This window comes from Pogona vitticeps, chromosome 3 (assembly GCF_051106095.1).
Source record: "Pogona vitticeps strain Pit_001003342236 chromosome 3, PviZW2.1, whole genome shotgun sequence".
Taxonomy (NCBI): Eukaryota; Metazoa; Chordata; class Lepidosauria; order Squamata; family Agamidae; genus Pogona; species Pogona vitticeps.
In genome coordinates this window covers 171,775,350-171,801,794 of record NC_135785.1, presented here as the reverse complement: position 1 = coordinate 171,801,794, position 26,445 = coordinate 171,775,350, and the positions used below count along the sequence as shown (strand labels likewise).

Genomic DNA, 26,445 nt, shown 5'->3' with positions numbered 1-26,445 from the left:
CACAAAACCCAAAATGTGCCTAAGGACCACAAGCCATCATGGCCACCATACGTTGCCACAAGGCAACGTATCCGAGTCAAGAGACGTATCTATCACTCCGATGAAAGAGCACGATGCTTTTTTCCCCCTTGCAGAGGTAGCCGAGAGTGCAGCCTTCACGTCAACGGCAGAGCTGTCCCAACGGATCCTTCCTTCCTTCCTTCCATCTCGCTGCCTCCCCTCTCCGCACCCCGGCCGGAGACCACCACTTCCACGGGGTTTGCATTGTCCGAGGGGAGCGGAAATACATGTCGTTCCTTCGCTCCTTCTTTCGGGGAAGCCAGGAGGCCTCAGTCGGAAGCCCGACTTGGGGAGAGTTTCCTCTATTGTTCTCTGCCACGCCCTTGGTTACATATATAGCTCTTCCACACGCCCCGCAACAGATTTTTTTCCCCAGTCAAGACTCTTGACGGAGAGCAGCGGGCGATTCCTCTTCTCTCTCTCCCCCCCCCCCCCGCCGCCGCCCCTCTCTTTTCCAACGCGCGCGCCTGCTTTTCTTCTCCCCATCCTCTTCCCCCCAACCCCGCGACCCCCATTTACCCAGAAGTGCTTCATTCAGTACGCGTGTGTTTCCGTTGGGTTTTCCTGCCGGAGAAGGCCAAAGGGGGGGGGGGGGGAAGGCGTTTGGACTCCCGAGCGTACATATGTTTTTGTGTCCCTTTTCCAACTCTTTTTTTGTTTTAATTCTCCGCCTCCTCCCTCTGACTCGGCTTTGTTTTCCCCGCCCCGGCTAAGGGAAGCTCTCCTTTAAGGACCAGCGCCTGGGTGCAAGAGCAGCCCAGCACCAGGCAGGGAGGGTGTCGGTGGAAGAGGAGGAGGAGACGAAGGGAGCGAGTGCGTCCGGGTGGCGCTTTTATTGTTCGCGTGCGCCTTTGGGGTTGGGGCCTGGGTGCGCGCGGCTGGGTGGGTGCGCGCGCGGGCGCGCCAGCAAAAACTCGTAGCCCTGCTATTTGCAGCCGCCGCCGGCCCGTGCTTTCTCTCGCCCGCCCGGCCGCCCTTCCTTCTGCTCCCCCGGGTCTGCCGGCTGCCTCTTGCGGGCTGCTGCGCCCGCCTGGAAAGCGTTGAGGGGCCGGGAGGCTCCGTTGTCGTGAGGCGGGGAGAAACAAGAATCGCTCTTGGCTTCTTTCTTCGTGATGGCACAAATCTCTCTCGGAGGCGACTGAAAAGGGACTATTTCTCTCTCTTTTTAATGCAAAAAGGGACTATTTCTCTCTCTCTCTTTTTTTTAATGCAAGAAATAAATACCCCTCCTCGTCGGACTGCTCGGCCGCCGTGTTCACCGGGAAGCAAAGCAGCGCAGAGGTCTCCCCTCTCCTGCTCTCTCTCTCTCTCCCTCCTCCCCTCTCCTCCTTCTCCATCCCTCCAATGAAGAAGAGTTTTATCCCGGAGTGAAGAAAAGCAAGAGGGAGAAAGGGGTGGAAAGAAGGAAAAGGGGGGGAGGAGGAGGAGGAAAAAAAAGAGGCAGATTTTATTTTGCTTAAGGGAGGGCGCGCGTCATCTTTTCACCCTGGCGCGGTAGCGCTTGTCTCCCCCCCCCTCCTGCTCCTCTTCCCTTTTTGTCTGTAAAGGAATAAAAGAGAAAAAAACCGAGGGGGGAAAATGGCGAACGACTCTCCGGCAAAAAGTCTGGGGGATATAGACCTCTCCTCCTTACGGGTGAGTGGGACTCGGGAGCGTTGTGGGGCGGGCGGCTGGATGAGGGGCAAAGCGGGGCGGTGTGTGCGTGTGTGTGGAGAGAAAGAGAAGGCTGCTGCTGGCGGACGACCCGTTCGTTGCCTCTCCGCCTCTGCCTCGTCTTCCTCCCGCTATTCACACAAAGCGACGTCTCCCTTGGCGTGGCTTTTGTTGTTCGGAGCTGGGTTGGGGCGGAGGGGAAAAGGAAAGGAAAGGAAAGGGAGGTGTATTTGTGTGTATGAGAGAGAGAAGGGGTGGTAGTGGAGGGCAGAGTTGGGGGTGCTGAGAAGCAGTTGGGGGGTTTGCAGGGAAGCATAACAAGGGCCCCCCTTTGCTGACCAACTTGGCTGCTGCTCCCCATGTTCTTCCCTCAAGAATATGACCCATGGGAAGGGGGATGGGTGTGTGTGGGGGGGAGAGGAATGAGTTCAGTCTTGGGTTGCTCTCCTTTGTTTGCATGTATTGGCATGTGCATGGAAAAAAAATACACAGGGCGCAACAGCTGCACGGCCGAACAATCCTCCCCAGACAGAGACAGTATGTGTGTGTTTTTGGGAGACACTGACCCAGTAACGCTTTCTTACAAATGTAATCCTTCTTTTCCTCTTTCTTCTGCCCCTCCCTTTTCCCCCACACCTTTATTGTGTAGGATCCGGCTGGGATTTTTGAGCTGGTGGAGGTGGTTGGAAATGGCACATATGGGCAAGTTTATAAGGTTTGTGTCCAGAATTTTTCTCTTTTGCTTAAATAAAAAAAAGTACTGTACATCTCTCTCCCATTGCACTCCCGTGGTGGTGACAGGCCAACCTGCTTTACAAACAAAAGTTAATGGAAATAAATCTGTGTCTTTGTGATGCAGCTGTCAGCACCCTGGGCTCTGTTTTTTCAAGGAAATTACTTCCTTTTGCAAGCTTTGAGAAACTGAGATAGCCTTTACTCCTAAATTAAAATCTTGTTAAAATTGTGTTCCCCTCACCATCAACACTCAGGCATATTACTCATTTAGCCTTGCCCATTCTCTGGCGAGATTGTGCTTATGGAGAAATTTGGTTTGTTTATGCCTTCACTGCAAAGGACCTAACTGTTTAAAATTAAAAAATAATTCATGTCCTTCTTTATTATATATCCATTAAGGTGTGTTACAAATGTGGAGACCAGCACTGTGTTACCTCCAGTGTTATTAATTGTGTAAAAGGGTGTGGATGCAAAGGGGTGGGGTGAAAGTGGGCATAAAGAGCTGGGAAGGTTATTGTCTGTCTGGAGAGCAGAAAAATCAAAATTCCTAGAATAACCTGCTTGACAAGTAGATGATTTTAGAAGTGGTCGTGGTGGGTAAGATACACCGAGGTGGGGTGAGATGCTGAAGATGTTGTTCTTTTCACTGGTTAGATGGGGAAAGAATACTACTTCCTCCTCCTCCTCCTCAGACTGTTATGTAAAGGAAAGAAATATTGGGATTTCATGGCTGTGTAATGTTTAGTCACCCACATGACTAAGTTTTCCATCATGCATTTTAAATGAGTGAAATATAGAAGGCTAAGCCTGAGGAAGTTTTGTGTAGACAGGCTAAGCACAGAATGAAGAGGTAACAAAGTGTTTTTCTTGTGGCTTGTGATCCTGTACCCTATCCATGTCTAAGCATTGTTGTTTACGTGAGATATATCTTACATGCCCAATCATGGATTCCTGCCTTATATATAAATGATAAAAAAATATCTGTACATGTTTTTCAAATATAATTTTTATACTAGCCTTCTTCAGCCTGATAATCAGTTATATAGATGTGTTAGACTATATTTTACAGTATCCTCAGCATTTGTAATCCAGCATATTTTCTGGATGCTGGTGTACATGGAGTTTCCACATGGAAACTGCCTTGTGAGGAATTTGTCACCATGTGACTTGACCCCTAGTTCTTTTGTTGTACCTTAATCTGCAAGTTTCATTCAAAAAAAAAACTGCTCTCATTTGAGCAAGTGATCTGAAGGGGCTTTGGCTTTTCTGTAAACAAGACAAGCCGGGCCTATAATGACTCATATGTGTATGTCTAAGTTTCAGACTTGCTTTATAGCTAACCTTTTGATTTCCATCTCTGATACCTGTATGATTTTTCCTTGTCCCAGACAAAGCTTGTATCACCTTGGGCGTGTCTGCTTCCTGCTCTTCCCCCCCTCCCAGTTCAGTTGTGTGAATTTATAGCCCATTGTAAACTAAATAAGTCTGTTACTGTGACAGTGATTTGAACTAATTAACGTGTTTTTGTATGTCTGACAAAAGGTCTGCTTAAAATATTGTGATTTGAGTTCCATTGATTTCTTTGGAATGCAAGCAGCAGGCAGGGCCATGCCCTTATACACAAAAAGCAGCCATATGAGCAGAAGTCTTCTATTCCAACCAATATCAGCATTATATACAGCTAAGAAAGTGGGGTGTTATATATACCAGTGAAATGTAGAGAGTTCTATCTTACATGCAATAATGAGAACCATGGTGGTGGTAATCCATAAAATTTTTTGACTAAAACACAGGAGACCTGGGTTCAGACACCTGCTTGGCTGTGCAGACAATGGTAAACAACCACTTGAATGTCTTAAATCAGTAGTTCCCAACCTTGGGCCTCCAGATGTTCTTGGACTGCAACTCCCAGAAGCCTTCAACACCACCTCTGCTGGCCAGGATTTCTGGGAGTTGAAGTCCAATAACATCTGGAGGCCCAAGGTTGGGGACCACTGTCTTAAATGTCTTGAAAACTATATGAATATATAACAGCAACAAATGTACTACCACAGTGTCATGAACCTCATTGTGTATGTGCCTTTTTTTGCACTGGAGACTGTTACATAATGTTCCCTAGGGATCCTTTCTGGGTATGGCTTAATTTGCATGGTTAAGTGAGGACCCTTTTCTCCTGCCTAATCAGCAGTGAGTTTTAGGACCTGGCCCTATCTCAGGAATAATGGATTACGGCTAATAGTTTATCATCAGATCAGGTATTCTGTAAGAATAAGCTATTTTGAGCTGAGGTTGTGTCTCTAAAAATGTTGTTGGAAGTAATCTTTAGAATTAATTTATTTGCCACAGTTGATGTGGGTTGAATGGATGGATCGTATCTAAATCTTGACACGTTGTGAACCAGTGCTGTGAGCCCAAAATTGCCTACACGCCTGTCCTTGTTTTACCCTCCCAGTGATCCTGTGAGATACCTCAAGCTAAAAGAATGTGAGTGAGCCAGCATCACCCTCTGAGCTCATGGCTGAGTGGGGACTTGAATCTGGACCTCTCAGGCCACTATTCAGTGCCTTGATTGCTATGTTACACCGGATGTTGCTCAGTGGTTCCCAGCCTTTGGATCCCCAGATGTTCTTGGACTAAAACCCAGACACCTTCACCTTTAACTGTGCTAGCTAGGATTTCTCGGAGAATATCTATAGTCCAAGAATATCTGGGGACCCACGGTTGGTAACCATTGCTAGAGGTGAATTATATTTCCTGTGCTGCTGCATCATTGTCTTAGCATCAAAAACTAAGTTGAGTTGGAAACTGAAGATATGGTAAAGCAATTGGATGATCTCTTTGGCCTGTGCTGAATTATGCCTAGCCTAAATTATCTTCATGGCAGATTGACCGACCTTTCCTTAGAAGCATAGGAAAACCATGTACAAATAGTTGTGAGAATTTTTTTTACAGAACTGTGACATTGGCTAAAAAACTCTTGTTATAAATTTTAGAAGTATGTAGTATCGACCAAAGTTGTTCTTACTGGGTTTTGTTATCAAAATTATGTTTTACTAGGGAACTTGCTGCTAAACATAAAGTGACTGTTTCTAGATTTCAGGGAAAGAAAACCCTACACATCATTTCAGGGTTACAAAACTAGAAAGGAGCAGCCAGCCCAAGAGTAAAACAGAATGGCATGCTGCTGTTCTAGTAGCTCCCATGTTAAGTGCAAATGGCAGAATCTTGTGCTTTGCTGTAAACTTTTTGAGAGCCAATGTGATGTAGTGGATGTAAACTGGCTTGAAATGCCTGGCTGGCTACTTGGAGGGGTAATAATAAATTGCTCTTTGAACATCTCATGTACTTTGAAAACCCTAGTGGGGTTCCAGTAAATCAGCTGGGACTTGAGGACACATAACAACCAGAAGAAAATTACTTTAAAGCTATTTCTTCTTTGGAAAATGAATTACATGCAAAGGAATAATTGTGAGCTTTCTGCAGAAGTTTTGTGGTTCAGGCAGTGTAAATGGTTAAAGCTCTGGCAGGACCTCAGAGACTAAACCTGCTATTTGGGATCAGAGGAAATGTGTTGTCTAGAAAGCAGTGCGTTGTTAGATTGTTTAGAGAGGAGTCCCTCTGTACTGAGTTGAGGCCAGCTGATTCTGAGCTCTCTGGCATGTACAGGCTTGCCCACCAATGTTCATTCTTTTATCACAGTGCAAGAAACTGAAATGTTCTCCTGCATGTGTTTTCCTGTGTTTATGTTACGTAGTCTGTGCTCTTTAGGAGACAATAGAACAAAATAGATGGGAAGTAGGTTAATGTTGGGTAAGGTTGGTAAACTAGCACAAAAGTATAGTACAAAATTAGCTGAATGATTTGGACTTACCAGAAGTATTGTTTGTAGCTTTACGTGTTTATTTCTGGCTTGCTTTTTTAAAAAACTTATTTAATTCAAGGTCGTGCTGTTGTGCCCTTCCAGATTTTTTGTTGTTGTTTATGCTAGTCAGTCCAAGTTAGCAGTAAATGGAGAGAGATGGTGGGGAATGATAGTCCAGCAGCTTCTGGAAGGCCACAGTTACTCACTTCTTAGTATTTAAATATAATGAAATCAAGTAGAATCTGTTTTTGTCCAGTTTTGATTTCGTAGTGAACTGTTCAGGTGAGAAATGTGTAAATGTTAGTATTCTGAAGAAATACTTCCAAGAGTCATAAAGGGCAAAAACTTTGCAATTAGCTTTGGTGTGATGCACCTTGATTACACTCTTAATTTCTTTGCAGGACATTAAGTTTGAAAGAGGTGCATTTGCTAGTGTGAAATGGCTGTAGATCTATGCATGAAAAGTCATGACATGGAATAAAGAGTTGGAATGAGATGGTTTTTGGGGAAAGGGTCTTATTCAACACAATGAGATGGGCAACTTGTGGCCATCCAAATGTTGTCTTGCATCTCGTATCTTCCAACTCTGTTAGCTGTGCTCACAAGTCCAAAAAATCTGGAGGGCAATACCTTATCCAATGTATAATTGATTGTTGAGAAATTAGTGAAATAATTTGGTGAGAAATTATTTCACTAATTGTGCAAATTCATAAAGATTTCATTTACTGTCCCCCATTTCTCATGTTTTTCATAATTCTGAAAGGTTCCCTTTATTAAGGTCTGCAGGTTGTGTTGTTGCCTCTGCTTATTCTCAGGCTCCTTTTTCTTCTGTGAAATACACGTGATGAGCCATATAAATTGGTACAAGGAAAACCAACTTCTTTTGAACAGCTGGAAAGCTTGAGGTGGCTCCCTCACCTTCCTTGTTCTGTACTAACTTTGCAATTATTTGGCATGCAAGTACTGCTGTTCTCTACTTCCAGCTGTCTGTTCCTTATTCATTGCCCCTACTGTGCAGTTTTGAAGATGGATAAGAAAACTGTGGTGCTGTGGTTATGAGCCTCCCAGCACTTTGGACCCAGGATGGTAGTTGGAATAGCCCTGCCGGATGGCTTTCTGTTTCTGAATGAGAAATTGTAACTCTGTTTTGTTTATAAGCTGAGGAGCTTCTATTTGAGGTAATGAACTCAAACCAAGTATTCTGGGCTAGGGGCTTTGTTTGTTTTTGTCAATTGCAGTAACCTAGAAGGAATAATTTGACAATGGCATCAAGGCATCCAGGATCTACAAAAGTCAGCTGAGGAAAGGAGGCGATTGATTGCCTTTTCTCCTGCTCTAAAGCCCAGAAATAAAAGATTGAGCCCTGCAAAGAAATGTAAAGTTCCAAAAAACAAACAACAACAACAACAAAACAGCTGCTGTAAATACTTCTCATATATGTTTGCAGACTCCATGCACACACTAATGACTTTTCAGTTTGAGCTGTAGCAGGAAATGTGCCATTAGAATCAAGGGCAACTCCCAGATTCTCAAAACTGCTATTTTTCTAGAAGCTTTGTTAGGGTTAATTCATAGTGAAGCCCTCTTTGTTTGATTCATTTTTCAGCTTTCCAAAGCTACATGTAAATTATGCATATTGTCTAAGTTCTGGTCTGTAAGAGAGTGATGTAATGGGGGATGGCTTACATACTGATGTGAAAAGAATCAGGCTGGAGAAAATACATTTCAGTTAAGAACAATCTGTTACTTTAATGGAGCTGATTTAAAGAAAGCTTGGCCACCCTTTATTTGTTGCATCCTCTAAGCTAATAGAGGCAAAGAGGTAAGTGTCCTCAGCTCCATCCCAATTCCCAACAAATGTTAGGGCAGTTCAAGCAATAAAACATGCATGTTGCCATTTAGAAGACCTCACCTCCCCCTCCCCCCTCCAGAGATAATCATTCTTCATCTTGAAACTGCTATTTTATGCTTCTTAAACATTACAGGAGTAAAACAAAGGAAGGAGAAGCGATACAGAATGGTTTGTAAGGCAAAAATGTGGTCTTGGCGTTTATCATACAATATCCATTTCTATTTAAAATGTTAATTTAACATCTGACTTTTCCCCACTCTTGGTAAATCAGCCTATTGTAGCTATAGCAGCAGTAAGGATACAGCACACTAGAGTGAAATGAATGTTGAAGCAGAATTCATTTCTGGAGGCATAAGAGAACAAAATATAGTAATACAGTATTTAGGCACCAGGTAAACACTGTGCATCTGTAAATAAACCAGAGGAGCAGGGAGCAGTGTCATGGCTTTGAGATGGACTGAATTCAGCAGCCTGTCTTATTCTGGATGTAAGGGGGAAAAAACATCAGAAAGTGTATAATATATGGACTTGTTTTGTAAGGTAAACATAGGGATGATAGATGACAAGAGTCCCAAGTAATGATTTGTGAGAAAGGCACTGGATTCCTATTTTGACATGGAAATAACCAGTTTTCTTCCGCCTGAACTATCAATCGAACACATTTCCTTAGAAATCCATACCTTGACAAGACTTGACGTTTGTTTCAAAGAAAAGTACATATTAACCCTATGCATTTTTTTGCAAAATATGTACAGCTGTGTTAATTCCAAAATGTACACTGACCTGCTTTAGTCATGCAGACAATAACAACTTTTTCAAAAACTGCATGTACCTTTTTTAAAAAAACGCATGCATTGTTATATGGGGAAAATAGGACTTGCGTGTAATCCAGGGTGAATAAAGAATGAAAATAGCAGTGGGCAGGTAGCTCAGTAGAAATGGCATTGACAAATCCACATAAGTTTTCTCAAGGTCTGCTGCAGAGGCAGAGAACCTGGGGCCTTCCAGTTCATGGCCTACAACTTTTATGATCCCTGATGGCTGGATGCTGGGGCTGATAGGAGTTCGAGTCCAATAATGTTTGAAGGTGTGCATATTCCTAACACCAGGTCTTCATTGCAGCATTTAGAGATGTGGGTTTAGAAAGCATAACGAACCAGTACCTCTCTGAGCAAAGCATATGGGCAGTTTAGTCCCCAGTGTACCTTCCTTGCTATTATCTACTCTTGGTAGAGCAGGAGAAAGCATGTCAGGTATTGCAAAGTAAGTGTTCACTGTTCCTTGTGGAGAAGGGTAGTATCTTGGTTAACATCTTGGTTTGGACCTGTCGTATCCTCCTTGTGTGAAAGGAGTTGGGTAGAGAATGTGTAGCTTCAAAGGAAAAAAAATAAGATATTGTAGTAAACTAAAACTGATAAAATATAATTAGTAGAGAAAACCAAGCAGAAGTTGCTGAATCCAAGTGCTTGGTAAAATAATTTTTCGTTATCCCCAGGATCAAGGCTCCTTGAATGTTAATTTGGGTATCTATGCTAAGAATAAATGGGCACTGGTAGATCTAGAGTAAATTGTTATTTGGATGGTCAAAGATAATTTGATTTTTAAAATATATCTTCATAGATATGAATACTGGATGGATGGTCAGCCAGGTGCTTGAGGTCATAATGTTTGCATAGTAATTTATAAACTGGTTGAGATTCCTTTGTACAAACATAATACAGTACTGGTACGTAGCATAGACTTTGGGAAAAAACTTTTTTGAACTGCTGCTCTGAGAATGTTTTAACTTGCATGGGAATTGTGGGGCTGTGTATATGTGTATACATGTATGTATATATATTTGTGTGTGTGTACTTGTCTTTTAGTCTTTGACTTTTCAGATAATGAAACATACATGATTTTTAAAATCATTATTAGCACAAGTAATTTGAAAGGAGAATATATATAATTTCTGCTTTTTACAGCTGTATAGTTTGATATTGCTTTTAATAATAATAATAATAATCATGTGCTGTCAAGTAAATTCTGATGTGTCAACCTTTTTAGAGTTTTCCAGGTAGAGAATACTCTGAAGTGGTTTTATCATTCCTTTCTTCTGGGGGGCACCCTAGAACTGTGCAGCTTGCCCAAGGCCACGCAGGCTGAGTCTTCGTCCTAGAGTCATAGGGGGGAGTTGGACTCCCAACCTCTGGCTCCACAGCCCGATACCCAAACCACTGAGCTATCCAGCCAACTACTGCTTTTAGTTTTATAAAAAATATGTCCAGTCTCACAATGATCTGTGAAAAACTGGTTTGAAGAGCAACTTTCTGTAATACTTCCAGAAGCAGTCTGTGCTAGGAAGGGCTGAATCTTTGAGGGAAAGTAGTTCCATCATTTTAAGAGTGACATTTAAGTGCTGCATTTTCCGACTCAATGCACAGATGCAGACTGTTCTCAACCCCTCCCCAGTATGTGTGTGTTGAGATTGTTAGAGAGAGAGGTGGTAGCCTCTTGGGTATGTATAAGTTAAAATATTTTAGCATTATACACAAATATACTCTCAATTTCACTTCTGCTAGAGATTGCTTTATCATTTTTGCTTCCTCTGCCAGGTGTTGTGGTTGTGGTTTTTGTAGTACTGTACAGTACTAGTTGGATAGTGTCACAGAAGCGACCAACATGAACTTGACACAACTACGCGAGACAGTGGAAGATAGGAGGGCCTGGCGTGCTCTGGTCCATGGGGTCACGAAGAGTCGGACACGACTAAACGACAACGACAGTACTAGAAAGAAGAGTTTTGCATGATAAAGCCCTCTGTTCCTTCATTTGTGGTATAGCTTGATAATCTGAAAAATAAAAAGACAGAACTTTTACCTGTGTATCCCATATTGTAACATCTGGCGCAAGTCACTCTTGGAATGCATGGGAAAGGACATAGAGATGGCAGGGAGATTGAACTGAGGGTGGGGTTACTTTTTTTTTATAGTCATGCTGTTTTCTTGAATGAGTTCTTATGCCATATCGTGCATTTGGGCCTTCCTCGGTTCATCATGTCTTCTCACCTATTCCTGCATCTTTCCCACCTGGTTGCACCGATTAGGCAACCAGTCTAGCTGTTTGTTTACACACAGTATGTTATTTGTATTTTGTGTCCGAACTAGAGATGGGATATTTGTATTCGTATCCCTGGGGATCCAGGTATGAATATTGGCACCACAGGTGTCTGGGGAAACTGGACCTTTCCCTCTGAACTGGCTGGTCCACTTAATCCATGGGGCACACAGCCATCGTCATTTGCATTGTGTCAATCACAGAAGTAACCTGGTTGGGGCTTCCTCGCCACTGCTGACCACTCAAGCAGCTGAGCAGGGAGACTCATCATCCCACCTCATCACTGGAGTGGCTGGCTGTGTGGAGAGGCAGGGAAGTGCCGGCTGGGTGACTTCCACAGTTGTTGCAATGTGAATGATTACAGTTGTGCATGCTGCATGACGAGTGGTAAGTGGACTGGCCGTTTCTTGGGGGAGGGTCCTTTAGTGCTGATATTCATATTTGTATCCCCAGAGATTCAAATACAAATATCCCATCTCTAGTCCTAACCTATACATCAGAAGCTATGGGTTGCTCACACTATATATTTACAGCTTATAGTTACTGTATAGCTGTTGTTATGGCAGCTCTATGGGGTCGTCTGAACCACTCTGCAGCATTTGGATGGGGCTGTCGTGGGAAGAAGGGGCCGCAAGGAAATGTGCTTTTGTCAAGCCTATTGCACATACTTAAAATCAGGTTACAACCCACAGTGTTATTAATTTATAGAATACTGTAATTATTTCTGAAACATTAGTAGCCTGGGGGGAAAAAACTCTTAACAGTTTTTTCCTTAGCTAGGTATGTTATTTACTGCTGTTGCTACCATACTCCCACCTACTCTGGCCTTTGTTGTTTGTTGCTCTTTTTTTATTTTAAGGAAGGTAGCCACCGTTCTTCCTGGGAGGTGTCATTCTGGCAGTGCCCTTCAACCCTAGAAGAGCCTCTGCTGGTTGGTTTTGTGATGGCGGGTGTGTGGAGTCATTGGGGACGGAGGACACTGGGAGTCAATGTCTCATTGACCATTAGGCTCTATAAAGGATGCCTTCAAAAAAACTGCAATTCCTAGGAAACTCTGTGGCAGCATTTATTTTAGATAAATTAACATCAGAAGGCAAGGGCTACAGGGCACAGTCGATATGATGGGAGTGTGGCAGTGTTGGGGGCAAATAATATAAAAGTCCTTCTGTAGTGGGTGCAAAATCTAGTGGTCTGAAGATATGTATCTGTGGGCTTCAGCTCTCAGAATTCTGCCTGAGGAATTCTTGGAGAATTCTAGGGCGTGGAGTCCAAAAATAACAGAGCACAATTTGCAATTAATGTTAGTGCTAACACTAAGGTTTCCAAGCTTTGGTCAAACTAGCACATTTTTCTAACTTACAGTATTTAATACAAGTTGTTAGTAATCTGTGTGTTTTAACTAGTGCAGTCTTGCCAGGAAGAAAATAATTGAAGAGGCTTATGAAATTTAAAAGTATGGAGCAGCCTCTGACCCCAGTCTGTTGCAGACCTCTTAGAAATGCCTTGAATAACAGATTAATAAGAACTTCAGTGTGACATAACTAATGAGGAAAGGCAGATGTGCCTCAAAGGACATGTGAAATCATATTACTGGAGGCTGTGGGGAACAGTGTATGTACCTCAGGCTGTCTTGTGTTGAGAGGACTATAGTATTTTCAGTAAGCATATTAATACAGAGAAATTTTTAAAATTTGTTGAGTAGGATTTATTTATTTATTTATTTTACTTATTCAATTTATATCCCGCCTATCTGGTCGATATGACCACTCTGAATGAGCTACAGATGCAAGAAGGTAGAATATTATTTGGTGTTAATAGAATTCTTACATGACAAAGAATGAAATATTTTAATATTGAATTAATTGACTTCTGGTTTAAAGAATCTTATGAATTTTTGTTCTCTGAAGAGCAGTTTTAAAATTATTATTCATAAACTTACAATAATTTAACCAGTAAATCACTGCAACAGAGCAGATAGTTTTGACTGCCAGCAAAATTGTGTGACATAACTTCATAATGGGCTCCGATTTGTATCACCATTTTGAGAGACACCTGTGAATGTACATACAGTGGTGCCTCAACTTACGAATGTCCCGACTTACGAACAATTCAAGTTACTTGCTTCGACCTGCGACCAGAGCTTTGAGTTATGATCGGAAAAAAGCAGGGAATTTAAACTGCTAACCATTGGTGGCGAAGAGGCTGCTTCTTTGTAGCTCTTTCGCCCCAGCAGTTAGAGAGTGTGTGATCCAAGGAGGCTTCGGACTGCCTGGTAAGGTGTTGTTTTCTGCTTTTTAAAAACTGCCTGTTCTGGATGGGTTTTGCAGTGTGGTTTTGGGTGGGGGAGTTATGTTTCTGTGCTGTGATGGGTCTTGCAGTCTTTGGTGTTTTTTTTGGGTTTTCCCCCCATTTCTGATGGGTCTTGCAGAGTTCGTTTGCTTTTTGGGTCCCTCCCCCATTTCCAATGGTTCTTTCTTTCTTTCTTTCTTTCTTTCTTTCTTTCTTTCTTTCTTTCTTTCTTTCTTTCTTTCTTTCTTTCTTTCTTTCTTTCTTTCTTTCTTTCTTTCTTTCTTTCTTTCTTTGCATTTCCAATGGATCATGCAGGGTTTGTTTGCTTATACGTTTTTTTTTTCCTTTCAGCCAGAATGGATTAATCATGTTTCTGATGGGTCTTGCAGTGTTTTTTTGTGTGTGGTTTTTTTGGTGATTTTTTTTCTTGGCTGGAACAGATTAATTGCGTTTTAGTGCATTCCTGTGGGAAATGGTGCTTCGACTTATGACCATTTCGAGTTACGACCATCTTCTGGAACGGATTAAGTTCGTAAGTCGAGGCACTGCTGTAAACCCAACCCCTGCCCCTACCCCCAGCTCCCAGCAGAGTGAAGGGTTTTGTGAATGCTACGATACATCCTGTATGTTCAGAGCTTAGTAGCTCATGAAATGTAGGTCAGGCTATGAGGTGGTTAGTCATAGACAAAACTGTTCTGTGAATCAAAGCTAGGAGAATTCTTTTTTTGATGTTAGATGGAGCATGTTTTCTATGATCATGTGAAAATACTCTCTTCTCAGCAAGGGATCCATGAAGATTGTTCTACAAAGGCCTTGCTGCTTACTACCTACTTATTAAGGAGAGAGCAATGTGTTCCGCAGTACCTTTAGGTGAGACATTTTATTGTGTTGTAAAATATTTGTTCACCCAGAAAGACATACCCAGTACTTACATATGCATAATTAATATTTTGTTTAAAACTTGCGTAGACCTGTTTTGAGAACACCTATGGGCATTGGATCCATTGCGCCTGCTAAGCCTTTTTCGGCTTTTCAGGAAAAAAAGGGTTAATTTGAAAGCATGACTAGGGACTATTACAGTCGTGCTCCTTGCCTGTTGCCACCCCTACCCTAAAGAATGGCATTGTGAAGAGGAGACAGCCCGCTGGACATGAAACATCTTTGTGTGACTGGGAATCTTGTTTTTGTGCCTGGAAATTCTTTTGTAGTAAGTGGTTTCCTATTGGTTTGTTTGACTTTTATACTGCCCATCTGGCTGCCAGGGCCGCTCTGGGTGGTTTACAATGAAAAACCCGATAAACTGTAATACAAAATAGTAGCCTTCCTCCATATGGAGACAGTAAGAGAGGGGGGGCAGGACTGGAACTGTCTACTCACGTTTTTTGAATGCCAGAATAGGATTTTGGTTTCAGGTAATACTGATACCTGAATGCTTTAGAGATGCTTTGCACGGAGTTCACATCACTTAGTTGAGTCAAAACTTGATTACACTTATTAAACATCAGTAATGAAAATGGTTGTTTGAGTATGTATTTTGTGGGGAGAATTCTCAAAGATAATTTTCTGTTACCAAGCCCATTGGCAAGAAGGTGCTGCTGTGCTAACTGCATGTGCCAAAAATTTTATTCGGAAGACAGTCGTCCTTTTTAGCAGCAGTTTCAGTCTGTGCAAAATGACAGATAAAGAAACGAGGAGTGGCCACAGATGGTGTTTCAGTCACTTGTGCAGAACAATACAGTATAAAGTTTTCCTCATAGATACCAGATCAGATCCAGGAATATCTTGTTGAGAAACAGAACATTTAGACAGTTAAAAATGAAATGTACTGTAACCCAAGTACAGTGGAATTTTTGTCTATATCAGGGTTCAGTTTTTAAGTGATGTTGTTAGTTACTCTGACTAACATGCCTGCTTCTTTGGTAGGAAATATAGGCAATATCTATGCCAGTGTTCATATTTCTGATAAGACATTCAATGTGATATGCCCTTGCTCGACCTGTGCATATTGGTGTGTGCAAAATCCTCTTCTCTATTACATTCTGCAACAGGAAAAACTGAATTCTGTGAGCTGTAAAATATACAAAAATCGTGACTAAATTTTCTTCTGTAGTATTGTTCTGCTAAAAGTTTGCCGGTGTAAATTGCTGTGCTGGCCATTGGGGTGTTCTTCATTAAACATTCTGCAAGACGATATTCTTTGTTCTTGCTGTATTTTGTAGACAACTATAGTGTTTCACTGGATAAGGGAATATTATTACAAAAGAGTATTTTTAAAACCTTATACATGGTGGTAGAGTTAGTGCTTGCACCTGATAGTTTATCTATGTGACATGCATAAATTGCATTTAACACTTGCATGAGATTGATATAATCATTTTTTTCTGTTAATGGAGTGTTTAAGGAGAATGCACTAAGTTCCATTGGTGTATATGTGTCATGTAGTGCTTGGATAAACATTTTGCAGTGAGTGATGGAGAAAAAAAGTGGATTTTTTTTTCTTCCTTGCATAGACCACATGTGTACTGTAAGATTATATATGGATGCCTTCCATATATGCTGCTTCATAAGCACCATTACATCTGTGTCAGTCATCCTAGTCAGCTCTGGATATATATATTTAAAGTCTCAAGTACATCTTACATCTGGAACATTTTGTAGAATTTGTATAGGAAAAATTCTGGGCTTCTGTGGACAACGCTGGAGGCGAACCATATTGAAATTGACTTTGAGATTGCATCTGAATTGCAGTTGAGTGCCCTATTGGCTCAAACCAAATAACTGTAATAGGAATTTTTGAATTACGTCAACAGAAATCCCATGAGACAATCTGAATCGAACTGCCCTTAGCAAACATCCAGTACAGTACTGTTAGCAGAATGCTTTGAATGAAGTCGCTGCTGCTTTTCTCTGAAGCTGTGGGAATTGAACCTCCAATAGATTATGTATACTGTACAAATGTGTAATTTATACTGTATATGTGAATGTCATTTCGGCTGGAATGAAGAATGTAAGAATTTGTGCAATAAAAGGATAAGCTATAATGCAGGGTTTATTTTTTTTTAACAAAGCACTCAATAGTTTGGCAGTTACATAGTCAAATACTTAAAGTAGTAGTAGATTATATTAAAATCACACCTTGTTTTGTATATTGGAGTGCGTAATCCTACAAATCCTTATTTGCTTTGTATGCTAAATTGAGGTGAATATGACATGTGAGAATAATTTCAAGAGGACAAGAAGATAGTTTCACAACTAATTTTTTTTATCCTCCCCTCCCTTTCCATTGCTGGGTTTTCTTTTCATCCTGTCCATGATTCTTCCAATGAATTGTTGTAAATCTGTATCTTTAGGTGGCCTATAAGTTTTGTAGTATTACTGGCAAGTTTTTTCAATTTCTGTTTTATTGTTTTGCTGCTTTATGTTAGTTTTTTTAAAATGCATGACTCTGTTTCCAGATTTATTGTTTTAATTTGGATCTGATTGTTCTTAAGTGTTTGCCAGTCTGATGTCTCTATGCATGTGTCAAGATGAGAACATTAACTAAACACTGAACATTCAATGGCATGGTTAACAAAATATGCATTAAGCTTAGCATGAATAGTTTATAAGTTGCATTGGAGGAAAGTTAAAGAGAATGTTGATGAGTAAAGAATTGGCCAGACAAGGACAAGGAGCAACTGGTGGTAGACCACTGTCGGCCCAAAAGTGACCTCCTCACCCGTAACCTCATTAAGGTCAGCCAGGAAAACACAGCTGGAGCCTCTTTACCCTCTAGGTCAACAGGAGGTATTTTCCTCTTCCAGAGAAACATTAAAATTCTTATGGTCCTCAACTGAAGTAATAAGTGCTAAATTATACTCACATTGCTTTGACTATACTGTATACTCATATTGCTTTTAGCCATAAATGCTATGAAGTAGTATTTAATGAAGAAGATGCTAGTGACCTCAAATACTGTCTGTTACATTTTTCAGTCTCATCATTCCTCCATGGACCTCAGGGTGGCATGAATGGTTTTGTTAAGTATTTATTTCACCCTTCCAAGTGGTCTATGTCAGTGATGGCAAACCTATGGCACGTGTGCCACAGCTGGCACACAGAGCTCTCTCTGTGGGCACATGAGCCATATGTCGCCATAGAGAAATACTTACCCGCCCTCCGATCCTGGATTTTGGCACCCTCCTCTGCTGGTGCAATGGTCCAGCAGAGGGGTGCAAGGGCAACCATTACCAGTCTAGCCCAATGGGGGATTGGAGGACTGGTAAGTATTTCTTAATACTGCCCATAGGGAAAGGGGGGGGGGAAGCATTTAACCCTTGCAATGCCGGAGCAGTTTTTTTTTTTTTTTTTTTGTAAATTAAAACCTGGAGCATCTCAGCCAAGCTCTGCATCCTGGCGCTGGGCCATCACCACCACTCCTTGCCCCCCTCCACGGACCATCCGTACATTTGAATTTCCTGCCATCAGCCTGTGGGAAACCACACATCATCAAACACAAGACACAAATTAAAGAGTTTCCAGTTTGTGCCTGAACTGCAAATAAACCGGCACATATTTTATTATGAGCCTCACACATCACAGCTCTTTGACTTTTAGGAGAATACATTAAGGGCATAACATTTACCATTTAAATTGATGGAAGAGAGATTGGTTTGCTTCCTCATTCAGAAGAGTCCCTCAGTTTGCCAGAACTTGATGAAACCAGTTTATTTCACTTAGAGCTAGCACTGGATTGGCAGAAGGGGGTCACTGTCCACTTCCTGGTTGGTAAGAACTTCTGTTGGTGGAAGCAAAGTAAAAGTCCCATGTCTTCTCACAGGGTGAGAGTAATTTGAAAGGCCTATCACTATACTTTGTTACTTGTGTGTGAAATATGATAGAAACCAGGAAAAGGAGGGGAGGAGGAGGAGAATAGGTTAACTTGAGAAGTGTAGGAATGAAGAACTTACAGCTTTCCGAATGTTGTTTGATGCCCTCTTCCATCAGCCCAGATAGCTGATAGTCAAGCCTGAAGGGAGGTAGGCTGTAGGTTGTTCTTCCTTGGTGTGCCCTGGACATTTTGGACTGAGCTGGCAGGATCAAATGAGTAAATTTGTATTCTCTTGTTTAAAATGCAGTTGTAAGCAGGTCTCCACCAGTATTCGCAGGAAGTCTTGGCACAGCAGGCATATTAGTCAAGCAAGTGGTATCGTTCTTTTTGACCATCTTGTCCCTAAAATTCAGTTTACAAAGTTTTGCATTGTAATATAATACTGTGGGGATATTCCACATATTAAATATTTTAGTGGAGGGCATATTACAAGCCCAAAGTGTGCATGCACTACATTAGAATGACATTGCCTCTCTCCCCCACTCCACAATTATTCTTCCTTCCTTCCTTCCTTCCTTTTTAAAAGAGCGATTATATGTTGAGTTTTTACTGTTTTAATTGTGGAAACCAGGATGGATAAAAATCATTAAAAAATCAAATCAAATCAAATATATTTTTTAAATACAATTTTTTTTTCTACTTTTTAAATTTTAAAATTTAAATCATGATTTAAATTGTGATCCATCCTGGTGGAAATATTCTCATTTTTAACAATTGCTTCAAAGACACAATATGTAATTGTTAAGAGGGGACGTAGTGTCGCTGCGGGTTAAACCGCAGAAGCCTCTGTGCGGCAAGGTCAGAAGACCAGCAGTCATAATATCAAATCCACGAGATGGAGTGAGCTCCCATTACTTGTCCCAGCTCCTGCCAGCCTAGCCGTTCAAAAGCATGCAAATGCAAGTATATATAGGTACCACCACGGTGAGAAGGTAATGGCATTCTGTGTCTAGTTGCGCTGGCCACATGATCACGGAAACTGTCTACGGACAAACGCTGGTTCTGTGGCTTGGAAACAGGGATGAGCACTGCCCCCTAGAGTCGGACACGACTGGACTAAATGTCAAGGGGATCCTTTACCTTTACCTTATGTAATAAGATGGGACGTGGTGGCACTGTGGGCTGAACCGCAGAAGCCTGTGCTGCAGGGTCAGAAGACCAGACAGTTGTAAGATCGAATCCACGCGACGGAGTGAGCACCCGTCGCTTGTCCCAGCTCCCGCCAACCTAGCGGTTCGAAAGCATGCAAATGCAAGTAGATAAATAGGGACCACCTCGGTGGGAAGGTAACAGCGTTACGTGTCTAAGTCGCACTGGCCATGTGACCACGGAAGATTGTCTGCAGACAAAAATGCTGGCTCTATGGCTTGGAAACGGGGATGAGCACCGCCCCCTAGAGTCGAACACGACTGGACAAAAATTGTCAAGGGGATCCTTTACCTTTATGTAATAAGAAGTGGAATTCTAATTTGTTGTGAAGGGGGGGAGGGTGAAGAGTTTTTCTAAAAATAAACTAGATATGATGCTATAAACAAATTGTAGTTAAATCAAGATTTACATAGAACATGCATATTTGAAGCATGCATAGTACATAATATACTATACCTAATGCTTTCACCTATTTTTTTACCCTTAAGAATAATAGCTAATGCGGTTTGTTTTATCAGCAATACATAATCAGTCTATTTCCAATCCCCAGGCAGATTCATTGCTCAGCTGGAAAAGCAGATTTATGCGTTTTTTAAAGCAAATGCTACTCCTGCCTAACGTTTAACATTTCATTGTTACTACTTCATCCAAGGCCAGTGTTGATGCTATTGTTAACACTGATGCATAAAAACAGACATATACACACAGAGAGTGGCAAAAGCATAAACAGAAAATATGCAAAGAGCAAACATCAGCTGTGTAGATGTATGGCTGTTCTTTTTGAAAAAATTCCACAGGTCTCCTTTTGTAAGCCAGGCCCTGGCTGTGTTATCTTCACATTGCCTTCCCAGAGACTCATTTATTCTCTATGTGCACTATTTCCTTTTCTTTATTTTTTATTTATGTGCATGAAATGGTGTTTGTAATTTAGTTGTGTTGCACTGTATGAACTTGATTTGTGTTCATTTGCATTTTATTCAGCCTGTTGCAAGTTAATAATATTCATGTGCTGTCAAGTCCATTCTGACTTAGGGCAACCCTTTCCAGAGTTTGGCTGGGATAGCTCAGTGAGATAGGTATCAGTTCAGTTCCCCACTATGCATCTCAAAATAGCCAGTCTGTCCAGCCTTGTGCAAGCTGCACAGTGCCAGAATGCCTCCAGAAGAAGGAAATGGTAAACCACATCTGAGTACTCTATACCTAAAGAACCTTGGAAAGGATTGCCATGAGTCAGAATTGACTTGATGGCATAGGATTATTATTATTATGAGTTGTCTTTAGTCACATCCAACAAATAAATGAAAATGTGTTTTCTTGCAGCAGCACCATCTATTCTGATGGACAAGTTGTCTAACAGCAGTGGACACATTTTTTTCAGTGTTAATACAAAGCCCCTATGCTGAACATATGAGGAACCTCCAGACTCCTACAGCATTATTTGGCCAACTATGTAGTAAACACATCCAGCCTGCTGACCGCTATCTAGTCCAGGCTACAGTGGCCAATCATATCGGACAGGGAAGCTTACGTGTGGAAAATAAGAGCAATGTGCAGTGGTGCCCCGCATAGCGACGTTAATCCGTTCCAGGATTAACATCACTATCCAGATTCGTTGCTATGCGGGGGGGGGGGGGAACCCATAGGAACACATTAAACTCCGTTTAATGCGTTCCTATTGGGGAAAAACTCACCGCTAAGCGGGAATCCTCTATAGGGCCGCCATTTTCGCCGCCTCAGTAAGCGAGGAATCGGCACGAAAACGCTGCGGGCGGCCATTTTGGAGCCGCCAATCAGCTGCTTTCTAAACTTCGCAATGCGAAGATCGGTAAGCGAAACGCTTACCGATCATCGCAGTGCGATGTTTTGCTACGCGTCGCTATGCGGATTCGTCGTTAAATGGTACGCTTGTCTTGTTCTCTCATTTTGAGCCCATTTGCCTTGTTCTTCTCACTGTGAGGTGGTTTAGTTTGTTAGGTCAAGCCATGATGACTTTAGTGTGTCTGAGGTGGCACTGCTTGATGCCAGGTAGAGACAGGTATGTGTAGAAACTGTACATCTTCTGTTTTCTAGGGCTTCATCATGTGCCCCCTGCCAAGAGTGTCTTTGCAGGGTTGATAGGCTTGTAACATCCGAGGGGGGTTACGGTTTTTGAAAGTTTTGGCTAACAAATCCTGTTTCATGCGACAGCTATTCAGATGCCTAATTTTTGTCTTCATGGCAGAGTACATGGTTGAAGTAAGTATATACTGTACATGTTCCCAGTTTTTCTGGTGCAGGCTGTTTTTATATATCAAAACATCATACAAGGTTAGAGGTATGTGAATCTTTCTTTGACTGGTATGCTTGCATATTGATGGAAGGTTGCATGTCCCAGAGAAGGATGTAAACATTTATCTTTAAGAGCTGACTATCTTTTATGTTTAATTTTTCTGTTTTTGTCTTCCTTTCTTAGGATGTAGATAGTAAAACAGAAAGTAGAAGGCAACTATGGTTGTAGTGTAATAGCTTCAGATCTTTGGTTAACCAGGTGAAAGAAAGTTTGTCATCTATCTGAAGGTTCTTCACTTGCCTCAGGCTGTGATTAAATCAAGAATGCATGCATGATGTGACTGTAAACTGGAACTGGGAGTGGGAAAGATCTTGTGTGGCAAATCAGAACTGGTCTTAGTAAACATGTGTTTTGGCCTATGCTATGTTGTTTCCCAACATACACAATGGTGAACAACCCCTGTGGATGTCACACAATGAAATGCATTTAGTTGTACTCTTTCCTTAACCAACAAGCTTTGATGTCTTGAACGTGCTCACTTATTTGGCTGTATTTAAAAATACCTCTCCTTAACAGACAGTTGTTTTAAGGATTGAAGAAATATTGTCTGTGTATACTTTGAGGTATTAGGAGATATTTAAAAGAGTTTTTGTGAGGCACCATCTGGTCTCTGATTCATTATGTTAATATGGGTGATGGCAAGGCTTTGAATTCTCTTTGTGTGCCCATTATCTCAAGTTTTGTTTTGTATATTTATATTGTTTCCTAAACATTGTCCCCAAATGATATATATTTGAAAGTCAAGTAAAATAAGCCAGTTTCCTTTTTCTTTCTCCCTGTGTTTAGTATGAGGAGTAGCACTAGCTAATAATTTTAGTTGCCTCTGTATGACTCAATAATAAAATGTGTGTTTCAGTATTGAGCTCTTATTCTCCTTTTCTTTCCTGTTGCTTTCCTTCACACCGTGTCTTTCAGTTCTGATAATAGGAATAGTTGAGTATTGGTGTGTCTTTTGAAATCAGTCATATTTATCCCTGCCACCTTTATAGTAACTAAGAAATTGTAGCTGGGATTTGGTCTATTCAGCGGAGCATCTTCGGTCACAGAACACATTCTGAGATAATTGATCCACCAGCAGAGATTAAAAATGCGTTCATTGTCCTAAAATCTAGTTAGTTTATTCCACTCTGCCTATAGGTTTGCTTAAGACTTTATGGACTCAACTTAGAACTAACTGGTCAAAAATCAAAATGCCTCTCCCCCCCCCCAATTTGTTATATTTTTGAACCATGGTTTGAAAATTTTGGTGCTTTGTGACTGTTAACGGCCAGTAACATTATTTTGAGAAGTGCTGACTTTCTCGTTGAACTGATTAGTTTATAGCTTTTAAAAAGTATTTTTTTATGATTTTAACTGTAATAAGTTGTTATTTGCATGTTAATTAGGTAATTTATATTTTATTTATTATTTATTTATTTATTTATTTATTTTATTTATATCCCGCCTATCTAGTCGCGAGGACTACTCTAGGCGGCTTACAGCAACGTTAAAATACAATAAAAATAAATAACCAATACAAAAACAGGTAAAAGAGAAAAAAAAAAAAAGACAATAAAGAGATAAAAAAATCAAAAAATAGTTTTATGAGTTTTATGTTCAATTATTTAATGTTTAGCATATTAGCTTTAACACTGGTTCAAGGAGAAGATGTTTATCGGGAGAATGTTGAAGCATTTTGTCCGACGTTTGGGAATGAGCTACGGTACTTGTGCACCATCATTGTTGAACTTGTATCCCTGACCATCATTAGGTTATCTACTTAACATTGGATTTTTGAATGACAGGTCCCATAATTTTCCATTATGGGGGTTTCCCCTGACAAGCACCTACAGATATCTAAATGCAGTTCACCTAGAGAAAAGGCCTGCCTGTGAAAAGTCTCATGCCTTAGTATGCCTAGCTCTGCCCTAGCTTCCTGTTCAGAAAGGCAGTTCCCAGCTAACAGTGGGGGAGCTTCTAAGCTTGGTTTGTGCTAGGCAATGAAGCCTCCCAGCTAGGAACTCTAATCCTTGAAGGAAGCATTCTTACTTTAAGTAATCTCTGAAAGCAAAGTTTTAGAATTTAAAGTATTTGATGAGTAGACTTGATTGGCTTAAATAATCAGGTTTTTGAAAAGCCTGATAATATTTCCCCCCTCTGATTGTGAAGTTTACTTTATTCTTCTAGTGCATCTTCTAGAATCTTCTTACTTGTCAGATATAATTAAAATAATTAACTTCATTGCTGTGGGAGTAACCAAAGACTGGTTTCACTTACAGAGGTACACAGAGCTACTTTTGCAGAAGGGGATTTAAATTAGTATTCGTAAGAGTGGAATGTGTGCATTTTGACCAGCCTTTGGTTGTTGCATATAACTTGCGTGAAAGTTTAGACAGATTGTATGATCCTGTTCTTACCCTTTTAGAAATTTGCTTTGTATTCTGGACAGGGTGAATTTTATTTAAATCATGATTTAAATAAAAAACCTGAATTTTTGACAAATTAAATAAAAATGATTTTTAAAATTTAATTCATGATTTAGATTGTAGTTTAAATCAATTTGGTCTTTTTTGCTTTTTTAAATCATTGATTTTTGTCCACCCTGCTTCTGGAGAAGGTCAGCACGGCTGGGCTGTCTTCTCTCTTGTGTTTCTTAGGCAAGTGCCTATGGAAAATGACATGGAAGCTGGAGTCTACAGTTAATCATTCCTGAGCTGTGGCTAAAAAATTGTTCCCTTTCAAGTTTTGTTTATGTAAACTTGTAGTCTGAAGTAATCACAAAGTAGTCCTGTTTATTGACTAGAGAAGCCTGTTCTTTACCCTTGCTGGTGTTCCTGTGTTTATCTGGCAGAGCTAAGTTCATATCAGAAGACTGGCTGTCATGGCCATGAGTGAAAGTAATATCTGTTAGTAATTTTTCACGGACCATTACTTAATACTGCTGAAATTATTTTGTCTTCCATTCAGAATGTCCTTTACTGCTTCTTTAGGAAGGTGTGTGTGAGTGTGTGTGTGTGGGGAAAGGTGGGAATTACACAAATGCAGGGTGTTTCTTATACATTAAAATATGAGCTTATTTTCCCCAGTAGAGATGTAAAGTCTAAACAGAGCAGAAGAAAAATGATATCTTGAAAATTATTTGGAAACAAAAATAGAAATGTGTGTAACATGTTGGTTATTAGTGAAATGTATACTTGCTTAATTTTGTTAGCATGACATTGTGTAGTGATAGCTACTGATTCTACTGCATTGCATCATCACTTAAGAAAAACACAATTTATGCACAATTTTAAAAATTCAACCATAAAACTAAAGAACTGTACAAAACACATAGAGGATGATGCCTTAATATTGCATGGAAACCTGTTGCTACAGCTCTGGGCATAGAAGGCTAAAGTTGCCATCAGCCTCTGCCTTTTCTCTTTAAAATTTCCCACCCCACCCCCCAAGTGCTGATTCCTTTTGGCCTGGAGAAGCCTTTGAAGGCCTGGAGATGGGTGGGCCTCTGAAGTCCAAAAATTGTTGCTGATGGTTCCAATCCCACAAAGTAATGTGTGAGCATTGGCCTGGGTGATGATGGAGGCGTGTTTTTCAGTGCTGTAATAGAATAAAGTATTGCCTTTATGTGATGATTGCAATGTCTTGAAGCTCCATCTGTTAAACATGAGGTATCTTGGCTTTGTTTTAAAAGCTTAAAAATGATGGCAATACAGTATTGTGGTTTCAGAAGAGCCTTAAAAGTCACTTTAAAACAAAATGTATGTGTGTGGTGTGGATGCCATTATTGTTTTGTCTGTAAAAACAAAACAAACTGGGAAGTCCATTCTTTAAATGTCAGATGCTTTGTAATGTGCAACTGTATTGAATATTTTAGGGGAAGAGGCATAGTTTAGTGTTTACATCTTTAAGGTATCAGATCTAGTTCTTGAGATCGCTCAGTTGGACATTGAACAAAACCCTTCTCTCAAATAAGGAAAGAGATGCTGCCAGCCAGGGCCAAGCAATGGTGCTCCTCTTTTTGTTTCTGTTTAATGCATTCGCTATTAAAATATCTAAGTACCAGCCAGAGTTTGGAGAATTTCCTTTTTTTGAAAGACAGCATCCAGAATCTTCCAGCTAGCATGACCTGGGTGGCTGGGGGGATTCTTGTTCAAAAAAGTAGCTACTCCATAATTATTGGGTCAAGTTATGGAGACAAGCATATTGCCATGTCTTTTCTTTGTGAGCATCTGGGAGGCATGTGTTTGGCTGCTTTTGGAAAGTAGAATATGGGGTGCTACATAGATGTTAGTGCTAAGCAGCAAGGCACCTTTGACATGGGGAAAAGATTACTGCCCGCTATTCTTAAGTTCTAGATACAGTACTAGAATTGGCAGTGACTGTAGCATTTGCTTTAGTTTGTTCACTGCATCTGGAAAACAACATTTCCCACCATCCCTTATCAGAGTATTATGTGTAATCGTTTGGGTTCTCTGAACTGCATAACTGGTTTTGATTATTCCATGGAATGCATGCGAATGGATTCCTCCTCCTCCTTTTAACACTTAACATATACAGTATATGACTTGATT

At 40.9% G+C, this 26,445-nt stretch overlaps 1 protein-coding gene across 4 annotated transcripts in view; it reads left to right on the top strand.

Annotated features, from left to right (window-relative positions):
- Nucleotides 1-1,067: 1,067 nt before the first annotated feature.
- Nucleotides 1,068-26,445, top strand: part of MAP4K4 (mitogen-activated protein kinase kinase kinase kinase 4) — a 155,238-nt gene continuing 129,860 nt past the window's right edge. For all 4 annotated transcript variants that reach the window (XM_072994510.2, XM_072994508.2, XM_072994507.2 and 1 more), the window contains exons 1-2: nt 1,068-1,695; nt 2,363-2,428. In XM_072994510.2, the coding sequence (XP_072850611.1) occupies nt 1,639-1,695; nt 2,363-2,428 (123 nt within the window). In that variant the 5' untranslated portion in view covers nt 1,068-1,638. The remainder of the gene's footprint in view (nt 1,696-2,362; nt 2,429-26,445) is intronic.